Source organism: Trichomycterus rosablanca, chromosome 20 (genome assembly GCF_030014385.1).
Source record: "Trichomycterus rosablanca isolate fTriRos1 chromosome 20, fTriRos1.hap1, whole genome shotgun sequence".
NCBI lineage: Eukaryota > Metazoa > Chordata > Actinopteri > Siluriformes > Trichomycteridae > Trichomycterus > Trichomycterus rosablanca.
This window is the reverse complement of record NC_086007.1, coordinates 19448196-19465085: the sequence shown is the minus strand read 5'-3', so window position 1 is coordinate 19465085 and position 16890 is coordinate 19448196. Positions and strand designations below refer to the sequence as shown.

The window sequence follows — 16890 nt, the reverse complement described above, 5'->3', positions numbered from 1 at the left end:
TAATGTCGTATTTCATTTATTTATTTTAAAAAGGCAAAGAAATAAACATACCAAAATTCATATAGAAAATTCATAGAAAAAAGTCCAAACGGCAAATGTACAAGGCTAGAAAATGCGATTGACTTGAGCTTGAGTGTAGTGTGATGTTCACAGTACACTTAAGGCCTTTTCCTTAAGAAAGGAGTGCGTTAGAAAACACACCTATCCACAAGAAGCCACACACCGGGCACAGAAAGTGGAGGCCTACACAACTGCTTTACACAGGAAGTCATAAGACAAGGCAGTCACAAAACAGAGACCCGTGGCACTCAGTATGCTCGGCGCTACAATACCCACATAACGAGGGGACCGAAAATGAGAACTAATGAGGTTTTCACATGGTTTACCCACAGACATCGCACAAGTGGTTTGTAAAGGAAGCTCTTCTAACAAAACCTATGGTGATACATGCCTGTGAAGTCCAGGTGAGAGCAATGGCAACATGCAAGCATCTGTTTGGTTAAAAGGCCCCACAGAGTTCACCATCTGAATGCCGTGAGCCTGCATATCCAAATAATTATAAAATACTCATTTTCAAGTAGAAAGTCTGGCTCAGTTTATTTTATTAGTTTCTTATTGCAGCAAATCAAATTAGCCTCCTGTGAGCTTTAGTTTGTATATTTCTTGAGGGCAACAGTTTTAGCTTTAGTTACAGAGATACTTTGTAAAAGATTAACAGTATGTTCTTGGACAATTAAACTTTTGTCTCTACACTCATCAGTCTGCTGGATCTTTAAAAGCCTTGTTTACATAAAAAAATCTTCCTAACGATGCAACAAAAACCATTTAGCTTTATAACCAAGTATTTTATAGAACATTTAACTCATCATTAAGGAAATGATATTCAAAATAAATAGCTAACACCCTTGTTTCAAGGGATAAATAATCGTTATGGGAATGTTCGCAAACTAAACTTGTTTTTAACTCAGTATATTCAAATTTAGATTTGTTGGTGAACAGTTAAACAGTCAGTGGTTTTAAGTAGGCTTACTTTCTGCCAGCATTGGTCCAAAAGGTTAAACAAATTCATCAACCTGACTTACAGCTTTAAAACAGAAAAAAGTCCAAAAAGTACTTAAAGTTTCATCAAAATATACACAATAAATCGCAAAGAGAACGGCCAGTTCCTTCCATTTCTTGCCTGTTGCCATTTTCTCCCAAAATATATACATATACATCATTCCAAATATTAACACTGCTACCCAGCCGTTTGGAAAACGCGTGGTCTGGCTTGTCCGCGTGGTTTCCGGCCTCAGTTCCAGTACCTCCACTGGAGGTGACCAATCATTGAAATGAGTGATTGTAATGTGTTCCAAAGTGTAGATACAGGTGGGAGCACCAAGGCACTGACCCTTAACCCTCATACCCTGTCCGATGATTGCCCCTGGTGGATCAAGCACATGCAGGATTTAAAGGGTAAAGTAAGGCACATCGGCCACACTTGTGCTGTGATGGTGAGTGTGTGGCTTTCACTTGACTAGTCCACATGTTGATAGTCTTATTTAGTGGGACGTTTAAGCCTGGCTTATGATTCCATCTAAAAAATTCTGAAGCTTTTAAATGCATGCCAAAACAGTCACTTTTGACATGACAATGTCTGATGTCTGATTGATAGCCCACCACAGTGATTGGCCTGCTAAAACCTCATGATTAAGACTGTGCTTTTACTTAATACAACTACAGTGCACTTATTTCTATTTGTTTCATGGACCACTTTGTTTAGATCAACTATGAATGTTCTAGACTTTTCCAAAGTTAATTTCATGAAGTGCTTCAGGAGGAGCATAAACCAGGCTTCACCCAGCGCTGTTGGTGACTGATTGTGTGGCAGTTCTGCTCTGCAAGGCAGCTAAGAGCATGTTCCAAAACAGATACAACAATTCAGTGCCTGAGGAGCTACAGCACAACCTGATCTTTTAATTAGTGCTGCCTAAAGACCTGGACAGACTGATTTTTGGCATTGCTTTGAGGCCAAACTGGTGTCTCAATGAAACACAATGCACTAAACTAAATATTACTGGATGTACCACAAGAGTAAAACAATCTGAATCTAATTTAGATCATAACGGTGCATAATTTATTCTACTGAATTGGCCAAACACAAGTTTTAAAACGAATTGACCCATCACAGCCTCTCCAAGTCTTTAGTCTGATCAAAATTGTAAAAATAAAATACAAACATGAAACTTCCAAACGATTCTGCTTCACAGCTTAGAGATCCAGAGAGGCAGACCTATTTCTCTGCAACATGCCCCCACACTGGACACACACTTCAGTCACTTGCTACATAAAACTTCTCCCAAAAGAAACAGAAAAATATATACAACATTTACAATGAAAAAAAAAAATCACAAACAAACAAATAATAACCAAAACACAGTGCATTCTGGTCCTGCAGAAATGTCCCCGAGCCAGTGCAGTTAATTAGTGGCTGCGTTTGAAAGCGCCAGCGCCCCCCCACAGTGCTCAATACCCGTCTTGTTTATCTGAGCCCGTGCTGGTAAAGGGTACTGATGGTGTCAGCCAGGAAGGTCACAAGGCCGCGGTACAGGCCTCTCCAGTTCTGCCACTGTGCAACTTCATTCTGAAACACAAAAACAGCGACAGTGAGTAGGTGTTACACCAACCACAGCGTGTTAAACTTCTCATCAGATGTGTTAGAGCACACAGCTGGAGGTCAAAATAGAAAAGCGTGGCATGTTAAACAACAAACAAACTAAAAGATAATGGCTTATTATATTTATTGTTCTCCGAAAGGAAGCCTCTGTGCTGATTTACATTCCTGGGCATAAAAAAAATGGGCCAATCCCTTTAAAGAAAAAGACAGGTCAGAAGATATTCTGGAAAATTAAACACCTAGACATGTTAGTCTGGGGTTTCATGGATCATTCTCAGCACTGCAGTGACACTGACATGGTGGTGGTGTGTTGGTGTGTGTTGTGCTGGTATGAGTGGATCAGACACAGCAGCACTGCTGGAGTTTTTGAATACCATGTCCACTCACTGTCCGCTCTATTAGACACTCCTACCTAGTTGGTCTACCTTGTAGATGTAAAGTCAGAGACGATCGCTCATCTATTGCTGCTGTTTGAGTTGATCATCTTCTAGACCTTCATCAGTGGTCACAGGGCACTGCCCACAGAGCACTGTTGGCTGGGTATTTTTGGTTGGTGGACTATTTTCAGGCCAGCAGTGACAGTAAGGTGTTTTAAAACTCCATCAGCACTGCTGTGCCTTACCCACACATACCAGCACAACACACACTAACAGACCACCACCATGTCTGTGTCACTGCAGTGCTGAGAATGATCCACCACCCAAATAATAGAAACAGATGGACTACAGTCAGTAATTGTAGAATTACAAAGTACTTCTATATGGTAAGTGGAGCTGATAAAATAAAGTGAACAGTGAGTGTAAAAACAAGGAGGTGGTTTTAATGTAATGGTTGATCGGTGTATAATTTCTAAATTAAATTTAGAAATGTATTAATTTATGTATATGGCATCTGGGAACTAAAATTAAATAATTAACTATAAAAGAATATAAAGGTATTTTTATAATTCAGCTATACAAAACAAGTACTAGATAATCAGCTGGCCACACTGAACTTGACAAAAGAAAAAAATTGTAAGGTGTCATTCCTATATTTATATACGCATAGTTGCAAAAAGGAGAAAGTAAATAAGAACGAAAGATACTGTGTGTGTGTGTGTGTGTGTGTGTGTGAATGTGTAAGTTGTTGAGCAGTTCTAACCAGACAATGTCTGCAGTGACAGTCTGGTGAGATGCTGCTATTCAACAACTGTTGTGAGTCATCTTCTAAAAATAACTACACTTTTCACTACGGGGGAGAAGGAACAGAGATAGAAAAAAAATCAGGTGCACACAAACCTTCTAGACTAGCTGGGGTTGTTTCTGTAACACATAATAACCAGGACACATAAGGAGCACGGGGAGAAGTGTGCTGTGAGCAAACAATGAAACTGTGACTGTATAGAAAACTTTCTTAACAAATGTCATGTGAGAAGACAGGCGTGGCAGACAAGTGTCAACACCACGACGGGTCAGACTCTCTACGACCGCTGAGTTTCCACAACAACGTCCAGCCTATAGTTAGTCGACATTGCTTATACGTGGTGATCACTTTGCAATTAACAAACACAAGCTTTTACAAACCATGTGACAGGTTCTGGAATGGAAAACTACTACCTGCTTAGCGAACCTTCTAGTTACAATTAATCAGCTATTACAACCTGATGTAACATGATTGTGCAATTTCTTATTTGCATTATGTCTCTGTGGGACAGAAGATTAATCATTTTCTAAAATACTAACTGTTTGGGGCCCTATAATGAGAGGGAATGTTGGGACAAATACAGATGTTTGTTTTTTAACTTTACCATTTACTGTTACAATAAACATCAGAATAACATGTTTGTTTAACAAAAATGTGATTGTTCTCTATAGCTACACTACCTGTCATGCTTATCAATACTGTTAATATGATAACTTGTAAATACAGTGACCTCTATGTGATCTTTTTAGCTATGCCAACAGCCACTGTATGTCTGTGGGAATTTGTGCCTATTATCTCAAAAGAGCATGGTCAAGAAAGTCTAAATTGATGTTCCAGTTCATTTGGAACTGGAACTAAAAAGGACCTTCCCTAAAGTGTTACTGCAAAGTTGGAAGCCTATAATTACCTTTAAATAATTGATTTACAACACCTTTTAACAACTGTTTCAGCTAGAACAAATGAATTCAGTAATTAGAAGTGGTGTTCCAATATGTTGTCCATATAGTGCACCTATAGCCTACACCACATCGTTATAACTTGTATTGTAGGCATATAATCCAGATTTTACTGCTTAGTCTTAGTTGATATATTCTACCATGTATGTAGCCCAGATGCATGTATACAGTACAGCAGGGTTTTTTTAAAACTTTTTTTCAAGCAACCCACATTTTGTCCAGGCAACACAAACAATGCATCAAAACGAAACACAAAACAAAAACGGAATATACTTAATTAATGAAAATGGTGGCAATCTGGTCCCACTGTGGTTTACAAGATGTAAGGTAAAGCCTCCACAAAGGGGGTTCATGTACAAGTTCATTTCGTGTTAAAATTTGTTTATTTCATTATTGTTTAGTATTTTTCTGCGACCCTTTTTTGGCTCGTGACCAGTGTTTGAAAAACCCTGCAGTAGAGCAGAGGCTTAGATGGGTAAATTTTAGTTTCGGAACTCCCGCTACCAGTTTTATGAGAGTTCCAATTGATTGTTTATAGACAACCATATAACACAGGTAACATTTAGCCTATTGCATTGCTGTGCATTAAATGAAAACATTGCTTTTACAAAAATCACGTTGGATGTCCATAACGATTATAAAAACTTGTGATAAAAATTAAAAAACTATCAAAAATTATGATGGGTGCCATCTGGTGGGCATGATTGGCAGTGCCTGCAGCAGATACTAAATGGCCACCGTATCTGCAGGGTGGGGGACGGACTATGTGTGGGTGGGTGGGTTCTCATATGCTGTGTAAGGACTCTGATTGGCAGAAGAGATGCCTTTGCAGGGGCGAGAAAAGGCGTTTAAAGCGACATGCTCTCCTCGGATGCAATCGGGTATCCCTCAGCAGTGGAAGACAAATTGACTGTGCTAAATCCAAGTTACAGTAGCTCTGAGCCACACCCCAGAAATACTGGCATGTTTTGGATCAAACCCGGCTCCCTGAAGCTGCACGACACCACTACCTGTTGCGCTACATGGCGTCACTTAAAGACATCATTTCAAAAAAGTACCAGTGTTCTAAAATCATGTCACTGAGCCGTGAATACATCAACCTGAACTTTTTAACAAGTGATTTACTGCTGGAATCGATCCAAAACGTATTAATGTGTCACAATTTAACAAATTAGAGTACACTAGGGATGCATAATTAAATTTGTTCTTTTAAAAACATCCTATCTGTGTAATAATAACACAGTGTAAATAACCTGACTTGTGATAGACAGTTTCCTTTTTTGATTTCATGTTCTTCTAATAGGCCGATGTTTTTATCTGACCGGGCTAGATTATCTAACTGTGTATGTTGCCATGGCAAGTTCTTCTTTGCCCAGTAAAAAATGCCATTGTAATCTTCACTTGGAGTGTTTACATACAGTGAGGCAGCCTTGAACCCTTGGCACGTGTGTCAGTGAGCGGGAGAACGGCCTCTGAACCAGAAAAAAGTTACTGAGTAGTTAGACTGAAAGGAGGGGGGGGGGGGGGGGGGGGGGGATTATGCTCAGCTGGTCTCCCGTGCAAGTGTTGAAAATTCCCCCCTCCAAAATACACACACACACACACACACACACACACACACACCCGTATCTAGCTGAGCTTTTGTTGCTGTATACTGCTTGAGGAAGTACCTGCATTTTCTCTGCTGGTTCTGAGTAAACAACATTTGTGTGCGTACAAGCACGCTAGTTCAGTGAGGTAAGAGACAAGTCCCTCACTTGTGATTCCCCGAACAGCTGGTTCAGCAATGCAACACAAAGGTTTCATGACTTCACAACTGCATCTTAGTGAGTCTGTGTGTTTTTGTGGGCGTGTGTGAGGGAGCGAGAGCGCATTGTTCGAAACGCCCGACAATTCACTGTCAGTGAACGTGACTGTGAAGGGGTAGCCGTGTGAGCGTCCGTGTGTGTCAACTGGGTGGGTGTGTTTGTGTATTTCGTTGGGTGTGTGTGTGTCCCCGTGTGTATCCGTGGATGCGTGTGTGTGTCTCGGGCAGGTTTCGGAGCGCCGAGTAAATGCTGGAATGGTGCGGTGACATCATGTGTGTTTGTCTGAGGCGAGGAGAGGAGGGGGGGGAGGTGGTTTGCATGGGGGAGGGAGAGATTAGCCTGTTTACTCCCTGCCTGATCCACTGGCTGACTCCGCACGCGATATCGAGAAGGGCGAAGAGAAAGACCGAGAGAAAGACAGGAAGAGTGAGAAAGGAAGGGAGGGAGGGCAGAGAGACAGAGCGAGAGACGGAGCGAGGAGGAGGGCATCGGGTTCAACCAAAACTAGAAACATGACTCCAGTTGCAGCGCTGGCCATGGTAAAGTCTGCATTGATCCATTTACTAGAAAAGCCACATGAGGTTATACACGCGCACACACCCGCCACACTTTTTCACAAACACTGTCGCCGGCACGTGCCTCTCCCCAATTACACCAAAAACAAGGCCAGAATTGAATCCATTGTTGCTTTTAAGTACAAGTCATGAATATCATATGGCCATCCTTGCAGGACCTTTTCACAATACACAATAAGGCCACGTTTACAAGGACATCTTCGGCATTAACCAAAAACTAATGCCATTGTTTAATGAGAATAACATGCTGGCTAACTATATAAACCAATGCATAAAATGTAACCAGAGTTAAACCATTGACAGAACATACCCTGATGATAAAGCATCAGCTGATAGACTTTAGAAGAGCTTCAGAATTATACGTCAGTGAAAGATTTAAGCACATATTCCACGTGGTTAGAAAATAATAAGACATTTTTAGATTCAGGAATTAGTATGTATGGTTTACCAAAGTAAACAGAAGGTTTAGTTTTCAGTTCTTATTTTCAGTATACAAGTGCTCATATTGACTGGTGTGTTTCTAACTGACATGAAAAAAAATTGCATCTATTATAACCAGACAGCAGTTTAAACTACTATGGCTGCTCTCATATTTAGGAGTCGCCACAGTGGATCTGGTCCGGATACCAGACTTGGAACAGTTTTTACGACGAATATCCTTCCTGATGCAGCTCCTCTATTTCTCTTTGGCTTGGGACCAGCACTGAGAATGCACTGACAAGCTGTTTCGGCCACCCCCTATCCCCAGAAATTAGCCAATCATGTCTGTGCAGATGCCAGACCCAGCACCCAGATCTTAGCAGTAGTGGGTTAGCAGTAGTATTGATCTACTGGCCACAAATGGATCCAACATCATCAGGGTTGAAACTTAAAATCGTATGATGACAGGGCAAGATACACCTTAGATAAATGTAACTGTCCAATCAGTAACTTGTTAGTGTTTGTAACAATGAACCTATTAACACTGACACCTCATACCTACATTTACATTTTCAGCATTTAGCAGACGCTTTTATCCAAAGCGACTTACAATTCTGTATACAGTTTGAGCAATTGAGGGTTAAGGGCCTTGCTCAGGGGCGCAACAGTGGCAACCTGGCAGTAGTGAGGCTTGAACCTGCAACCTTCTAATTACTAGTCCAGTACCTAACCACTAAGCTATCACTGTCCCGCTATTGCTATCGCTGTCTATTGTACATTACAACAGACAAGAGCATCATGTCAATGTTGTCCTACAAGTAATTTAAGTAGCTAGTTTTAGGTGGCACAATCAAGCTTCTTACCCTTCTCTGAAGGAAAACAGCGTTCATCTCATCTCCTATGGTCCTCAACTGGATGGCCACTCTCCCCACGATTTGTTCCTCATCCATGGGCTCCTCCTCAGCGACAGAGCCTCTACGGCTTGAGTTCGACGAGGAACTATTGCTCCCAGGTAGAGAATCGGGCAGGGGCTGCTGCATCTCGGTGGGACACAACCACTCCTGTTCGGGTCCTGATGTAGAGACAGAAAAATAACGTCACTTACTGTAAAACCAATCTCCATTCATGATAATCTAAGTGGAAGACAGACATGGTCTAACATTATATTAATATTATATTATATGGAATAAATGTTATGCTTTGAACATTGTGTCAACAGTTTAGGTAATGACTATGCCTCAGTGCATAAAGCATGTTTCCTCAAGACATGAATTGTGGAGAATCCTGCACAGTGCCCTGACCCCAACCACACTGAACACCTGGGAGGAATTAGAACGTTGACTCTCTGACTTAACATCAGTACCTGACTTTTGACTAAATGGGCTTAAATACTCAAAGACATGATTCAAAATATTGTGCAAAGCCTCCCTAGACGAGTGGAAACACTTATAGCAGCAAAGGTTGGGGGGGGGTTAAACTCCATAATAATGGCCATAGTTTTGGAATGATATGGCCAACAAGCTCATGGTCCGGTGTCCACATACTTTTGGCGACATGGTGTACCTCACAGCTTCATTTTTCTAACGTCAAAGCTTGTAAATAGATCAAAATCCTCCACCTATAGGCATCTCATGGCTGAAAAGTTACCACCAACTCTGCATTGGTAATATGTGGTAATAATTGCATAATTAAACAGCAACCATGAAAAACAAACTGACAACACAATATCCTCTTTTATTGTTAAAGAGCACAAAAAACAGCTTCATAGTCACAGGAAAAGCACGGTGGGTTGAGTTCAGCTAATACACAAACAGATGACTAAACACTGCTCGCAAGACAGGGAGAGTTGTGGTCTTCTGGCTTGTTGCCAGGGTAACTGTAAGCCCGTGTAGCCTGAACTGAACCGCAGTCATTGGTGGACAGGAACAAGAGCCAGCGAATGATTGGATGGACCACAGATGAGATGGGAGGGATCGGGAGCAGGCCAAATGCCTGCAGCATTTAAAAAGAAGGTGCCAACAGTGAGGCGCTGCAAGAGTTCATCTGAGGATACAGTGCCTATGACACGATGTGGAAATGAGAGGAAACTGCAGGACCAAAAACAAAGAAAATGCAGCTCAGAGCAAAAAACTCTCTGATACTGTGTGCTGATAGTACTGCAGAGGAAACCACCTGCCCAGGGCAAGCTGCAACATGCAAGTGCTTAAGTGTTCTAAAAAAGGCACTGTTATATTTTCTTGACCTCAAATTAAACCCTTTAAACATTGCTATTAACAAACCACATTGTTAACCATCAACCAATGGAAAGATGTGTCGAGGATAGTATAGATACCTGTGCTTTCTCTGAGTGGACCATCCTGTTGTGGGGAACTGGGTGTGCTTACAGAATCCTGTGTGGAAATAACAGGTGGTGCTACAGTGTTGGTCTGAGTGGCTATGGTCCGGCGTGGTCGTCGAGAATGCGAGCCCGTCTGTGTGCCCCCGTTGGGCCGGGCGTCCCAACGCAACACCTCCATTCTGCAGCTCGGCGGTGACGCAGGGCCCTGACCATCCACCCTGCTGTCCATTTGCGGCCGGGCCATAACAAACACTGCCCCGCAGAAAGCAGAAACCTATGATTAGAAAGGCAATTGTACGTCAGGAAATGCACATCATCTAGATAAAGACCAAGCACTGTGAAATCCAACTTTCTAACTTAAGCTTTTAAAAGGCCACATAGTAGGCATTTTTGTCTGAATTAGGCACTGCTGCTTTGGAAGGTACAAGATCGAATTTGTATTATTTTTACTAGTTTTAAACATGTGATTTAAACAAGTAAATGTTGCTGTTTAAAAACATTCAAGGAACAGATAGCTGCTGTAGTATCATAATAAACAATTTTCTATTGTGCTTAATATCACCTTGCCCCTTACCATTGATTTTGCACATTATTTAATGTTATAACATTTAAATAGGCACTTTGTGGTTTAAGAATTTTTAAAAGCCAAATTGACCATTTATTGACCAATAATATTATTCATGTTGCTAATACAATGTTCTGAACATGTGCTGTGTTCAATTAGCCCACCAAAAAAAACAGCAAAACAATCAACTAAACCAACAAACATTCGAAAATCTGCCTTTGTAATGGAAATACTTACATTTACATTACTACCCCCATGTAGTTATTTCCAATTCACACCCCCTTTATCTAAGATGTTTGAAACCTGCTATACCTCATTTCAAACTGCAGCTCATGCAAAGTCAGTTTGCAGATTAATGTCCATGAAGGGGGGTAATACATGCCCCCTTTAAAACACACAAGCTCAAAGACTGCAAAGGAATGTCATCACTCCATCTCTGACAGCGGGGCCAATACAGCTAAAATTCCTTAATAATGGTATATGTCATTTCAGTGACAAGTGTAAAGTTAATAGCACAAATCATGTAGTAGTTCTTTCACAGCTAAAATAAGGTTGCTTATGTCAAGAGTCCAAATTAAACTACATTTATGACAGGTCAGGTGCACCTTAAAATCACTTTGATTATATATATATATATATATATATATATATATATATATTATTATTTTATTTTATTTTTTTTTTTTTTTTAATCTCTGTTCTGTTTCATATTTCCTTAGTTCCTCTGCTCAGTCATTTTAAATTGAAATTAATCTTGTAAGTATAACACTCACAGAGGTAATGATTAGTATAATCAGTAATCCTGTCTGGAAATCAATGTATGCAATGTCTGACTTGTGTTCAGCAGCGTCCTTTACAAATACACACGATTTATCACCTCATTATTATTAGCTATCATTCAATATGTACAAAAATCTGTTTAAATCAAGATATTAGCAAGAAATTAAAACAAAACAACTACCTAACAGAAAAAGTACACAGTATAGTATAGTGTTTTTCTTTTGAGCCACATGCATGTCTTGTAGTGATCGCTAGGGGGCAGAAAAACACACACGGCGCGTGTCGCCACTGTGTTTGTAAACAAATCCGTGCTGACGAACCGGGCACGAGTCCGACCGAATACAGACACGAATACCGAAAAGTACAAATTTAATCAGATTGTCAGTATTCACCGAGTAGACTAAATTCATTCTAAGCTTATATGCAATGTCGAGATTATAATTTCCATGTTGCGACACTTACTACTGCAGATTTTTCTCAGCATTTTTTTAGCTGGTAACGGAAAGTATGAAGCAATGGAAAGATAGCATGGTTACTACACTACATTACACACTACATTACATATTACAAAAAAAAGGAAAGAGAAATAAGTGTTAAACATACTGGAAAGTAACTTCCAGCTCGAAATACAACTCATTGTGCGTTCACAGTGCAACTTTCAGTCATTCTGAAACATATTAGTAGAGTAATCTGATTTGCATGGTTATTGAATGACTTTAGGAACCACTCACTGCAGCTGTTATACTGGAATTGAACTGGGATGCAGGCAATGCAGCAGTTTCAAACCACAGTCAATCATGCCAGTAACAGTACAGCACACAGGTCTAAGTGTTCCATACATATTGTATGGAAGTATAAATAATAATAATAATCCATTTTATTTATGGCGCCTTTCAAAACACTCAAGGACACCTATGTAGTATGTCGTCGAATGTATACATTTGTATCAAACCAAGTGAAACAAACACATTCAACACAGTGCAAACTGTCTTCACCTTCACTTTCTCCAAAATGATGAAATCCAGTATCCACTCACTTAGTGATAAAGTTTGACCGCATCAAACACTATGCCCTTACTGTAGCGTGTGATCAAAATAACAAAATAAAGCAAACTAAAATGCAAAAGGTAAAATGAAAACACCAAAGCAAACACACCACCGACCTTACCTATGAAACAGTTGTGTAGTAATCTGTAGTAATGTATCCAGCTCTCGGCTCTAACGTGCTTGCTCCTGGCAGGACACCTGACTTGGCACAGGCAGAAGTGTTTATTTGGTAGTAAGAGGCGTGCCCGTGCTTGTTTTGGTCCACATAAACCTCAGTCCTTTTCTTTCCTACGCTTAGCTCGAGTTACCGAGGTAATCTGCTCATCTGTTCATGGCGTGTGATTGTAAGTGTCTTTAGGCTATAATAAGCAGTAAATTGCGTTAGGAGCGTGTTGACACTCACTTGTTTGTCGGTATAGTATATGTGAGCTTGAATGTGACAGCAAGTCGTCTCACTCCCGCGAAGTGTCTGCTTTAGCCACGCCCTCTCACTCCACAACAAGCCCTGACATGCTCTCACTCCATCACGCACAGGCAAGGCTGTTTACTTCTACCGTAAAAGGACAAGTCCTGCCTCCCCTGCGCCAGGATTGGCCAAGGGTCTGTGTTTCCAGTAAAACTGACCAATCCGCGAGATGGTTGAAAATAAAAGCTTATGGCGGGTGGGGGGGTAGTGGTTGTCGAAATACGGGTGGAAAGCAATGTCACATCTCGTCGGTTTGACACCCCTTCCCCTTCAGCTTTTGCTACAAACGTTGCTTGTATCCATCATCTATCTATATTTCACAACTAGTATTTTATATGGGAATGGTGGGGTCATTTGTTAGACAGCCACTTTTTAAAAGTTTTCACCAACTGTGTATCTAGCTTGGCCACTTCCATAACCCCAAAAAGGAGGGCATCAGACACCAGTGGGCAGAAGCGTCGTAGTGGGGTGAAAAGTGGGACTGAGTTACCAGGGCCCCAAGTCGGGGGAGGGCCCTTGAGGAGTCTAGAAGGAGTCTGGACTGGGGTGAGGGGGGCCATGGGCACTGCTTGTGTAGTCAAGATAGTGTCAACAGCACACATGCATAAAAACCTTAATAGTAAGCTTGTCACTTGGAGGCAGCGAGGAACAGACTTAAATATCAAAAGTAGACACAACATTTGGTGAGTGAAACAGTAATTTGTTACAGAATTCTTGCTTAAATTGGTCAAAAACTCTGTTATATGGGTTATGGTTTCATCCTGTGTGTTGCAGTATCATGTCCCCCTGTTTCTGGTATGACGTCCTCCTTTTGGGGTGTAATGTCCTCCTTTTTGTGACTATGAATGTGGCCACCCTAGGAACACCCTGGGCTGGCGGGTTGGCAGAAGGCATAGGGTGGGGGGTGGGATGGCGGGTGTTTACCTGAGTGGGAGCGGGGGGCGGTTAGGGTTGCACCTATAAAAAATATAACAGGTCTTACACCATCATAGGAACATGATCAAAATGTTTTATTTAGGCTGTTTAACATATATTATTTTCATTCTTTATAATAATAAATCAGAACCATATTTTAGGCAAAACAACATAAAGAACATCATGTAACATTTTTTTTCAGTAGTGCAAACAACATTTTTACATAATCCATCTTCACACTGACATGCAGCCCCGGTTCTGGACTGCGTTGCTTAGGAAGGCAGTGAGAAATTGGGGGAATAGCGCCGGCCCTGCTTGTGTTATTTTAGTTTTGCCCTAAGCCGGATTCGAACCTAGGGCGGAAAAATAAGCACGGTGCGCTCTGCCCACTGAGCTACTCCAACAGCAGAGTCATAAACAGGTTGTTATGCTGATATGCCTGCGCATACATGGCGTTACTAAGACTAAAAGTGAATACTACTTAAAATAATAACCAAACTCTTTCTAATTCCCACGGTAGCAGCAGTTTCCTTCTGTTTCATATATATCGCCCTGTCTCAGTCTATTCTGCAGCATTTCTCTCCCACTGATAAAAATACGGAACAAAGCGCGTCCCGTATCAGTTCAATACGTTTAGTTTCCAAATAAGGAACGATTTCGTATTTTACGGGACGGTTGGCAACCCTAGGTGAGCCGACCACTCAGAGCTGTACGTTGTATTTTGTGTGGCATATTGGCAGCGTGAACAGTTATTAAAACCTAGTAATTAACTAGCATTTCAGGGCTGGACATTCCACAATAAAGTGGTGGATGTCCTCATGGAAAGTGGTGGCGTTAAATCAATAAAATACAAGTAATTTATTTTGACATCTTCGTAAGCCAATGACAGGCACATAATTATGATGGTTACAAGCATCCGGTTAGGTTCCAAAGGAGGACAAATATGTGTCTTCTAGGCATTGTGAGATGAAAAAACAGCCCCTCCGCCCTAAAACCGGACGTATGAACACTATAGTTCTACCAGTATTAGTGTATCAGGCGCAGTAGAACTATCTCTTGGTATAAGTACCCACGCACATACCCCGTTAGCACTCGTTGTAGGTTTACATTCAGAGACGGGCGGCACGGTGGCTAAGTGGGTAGCACTGTCGCCTCACAGCAAGAAGGTCCTGGGTTTGATCCCCAGGTGGAGCGGTCCGGGTCCTTTCTGTGTGGAGTTTGCATGTTCTCCCCGTGTCTGCGTGGGTTTCCTCCGGATGCTCCGGTTTCCTCCCACAGTCCAAAGACATGTACATGAGATAAGTACACCTAATAAAGTGCATGTATGATTGGCAAGAGACCGTTGTTTATGTTCTTTTAAATGGCTGCAGTCAAACTAGCCTTATTCATATAGAGACAGAGAAGGTCATGTCACAAAATTAAAGGACAACATCAACTTTTAACAACATTCTACATGTTGCAGTATGTCTGCTTCTGACTTGCATATTTTGAAAAGAAAAAAAAACAATATAAAATTACATTTGAATACAAAATGTCCCAATTATTCAGTCCGAAAATAAATCTTTGGCAGAAATCATTAGAATTCTAAAACTATCATGAGATGCAAATAAACTTTTGAATTTTACTGTAGCTAGCTGTGAGCCCCTAAAATCAAATCTGTTATTGTACTAGTAAGGGTCCATAAATGTGCACTTTAAAGTATACCACTAGCTCTAGTCCATCTATACACAATTTGTCAGCCTTCTCTGTTCTTCCAATATTTGGGTACCACCACAGGACTGACAGTAAGCAGATATTAATAAGTAGATGGTGGATCGTTCTTAATACAAGCGACACTGACATAGTATGCTTTCCTGGTATAACTAACACTTATTGAAAAATTATGCTGTATATAGTTTCTTGGTAAAATATTACAGAACCTGTAATTGTTACTTGTCTATCCATTTTCTTTGAATCCTAACTCAGTTTTATGTTTAAATGTGTACGTATTAAACTAAATGTATGATATACTGTAAAAACCCTGTTAAGAGCTTATTTAGTCTTCTATTATAGTGGGTATACGTTCAGGGTTGGTATGCCTATAGAGTAATGCATAAATAATTAACAAAATGAATTCCACTTTAGACTACCAGGTAATGACTGGCTTGACACTAAAGGTTGCATCTGTAATGTTATTATATATGGACGAAGACAGGATACCAGCAGGATAAAGGAAGTGATGGAAGTGCATTCCTCAGAGCTTTGTTTTACTGGTAAATATTTTATGTTCTGTATATTATTTTATCTCCCTTCACAATGTGACAAAGTTTGCTTTTTGAATATAAACGTTAAAACATTTAAATAAGCACTGAATACTGGCTAATATGCAATTTTGAGTAAACTGTTAAACCCTAATAAAGACTATTTATACAGTTATATTGACCTATGCTAATTGACAGAGGGTGGGAATTCCCCATTTAGCATTTACCCTGCAGCCTATGTCCAGAACCAGTGTGGCTATTGTGTCTATATGCAGATGAGGCAAAGGAAAATCTAATGGGCTGGAAATGGCAGCTGGTCTTCAGAGGAGCTTGACACCCTGGTGTCAGAATAGTGAAGCCTCTGTAAGACAGGGGAATTCCCTAACAGGTACATGTCTGGGCAAAGGCTCCACACTCAATCTGTGCAAGGCATCATGGGTAGTTCTGCACCTTCCTCATGCCATTACAATTTAAAAAATGATAAACAGGTTCTAAATATTTGTATTTAAATTATAATTTAAATTATAATTGAATGAACTGTCCATTGCACACAAATCAAAGTGCATGCCAATATAAGAATTTTAAAGTTCTTCAAAATATATTTATTTTTAATAATATTTAGGAAATTACTTTGTCATACATACAGTCCATATTTTTATGAATAATAATCACAATAATAATAATAAATGTGCTTTAAAATACTTACTGTAATCAGTAGAAATTGGTTATAGAAGATAAGAGCAGAAATTCATTAATGAACTATTATTATTGAGTTCTGAAATGCATTACATAGATTGCAGTGTGTATCTTTTAAAGTGTATCTTTTGCACGGATTATATAACAGGTCCATTTGAAAAATAATGACGACAGCATTGAGTAATAGTCTGTACTGATAAACATGAACTAATGTTCATGTATCCAAGTGTATAGCTGTTTAGGTGCC

General features: G+C 40.3%; 1 protein-coding gene across 1 annotated transcript; it reads right to left on the bottom strand.

The window, feature by feature from the left end:
- Window positions 1-12730, bottom strand: bbc3 (BCL2 binding component 3). Its single transcript, XM_063016720.1, has 4 exons — window positions 12448-12730; window positions 9930-10209; window positions 8461-8669; window positions 1-2623 (listed from the first exon to the last, which is right to left on the bottom strand). The coding sequence occupies exons 2-4, from the start codon at window positions 10177-10179 to the stop codon at window positions 2522-2524; spliced, it is 561 nt and encodes a 186-aa protein (XP_062872790.1). The 5' UTR covers window positions 10180-10209; window positions 12448-12730; the 3' UTR covers window positions 1-2521.
- Window positions 12731-16890: the final 4160 nt, after the last annotated feature.

Excerpts from the sequence above, each read along its gene's own strand:
- bbc3 (XM_063016720.1), bottom strand. The coding sequence starts at position 10,179 with ATGGCCCGGCCGCAAATGGACAGCAGGGTGGATGGTCAGGGCCCTGCG. Across the intron at positions 8,670-9,929 it reads TCCACTCAGAGAAAGCACAG|GACCCGAACAGGAGTGGTTG; the intron begins GTATCTATACTA and ends TCTCTACATCAG. Across the intron at positions 2,624-8,460 it reads CTGTTTTCCTTCAGAGAAGG|AATGAAGTTGCACAGTGGCA; the intron begins GTAAGAAGCTTG and ends TTTGTGTTTCAG.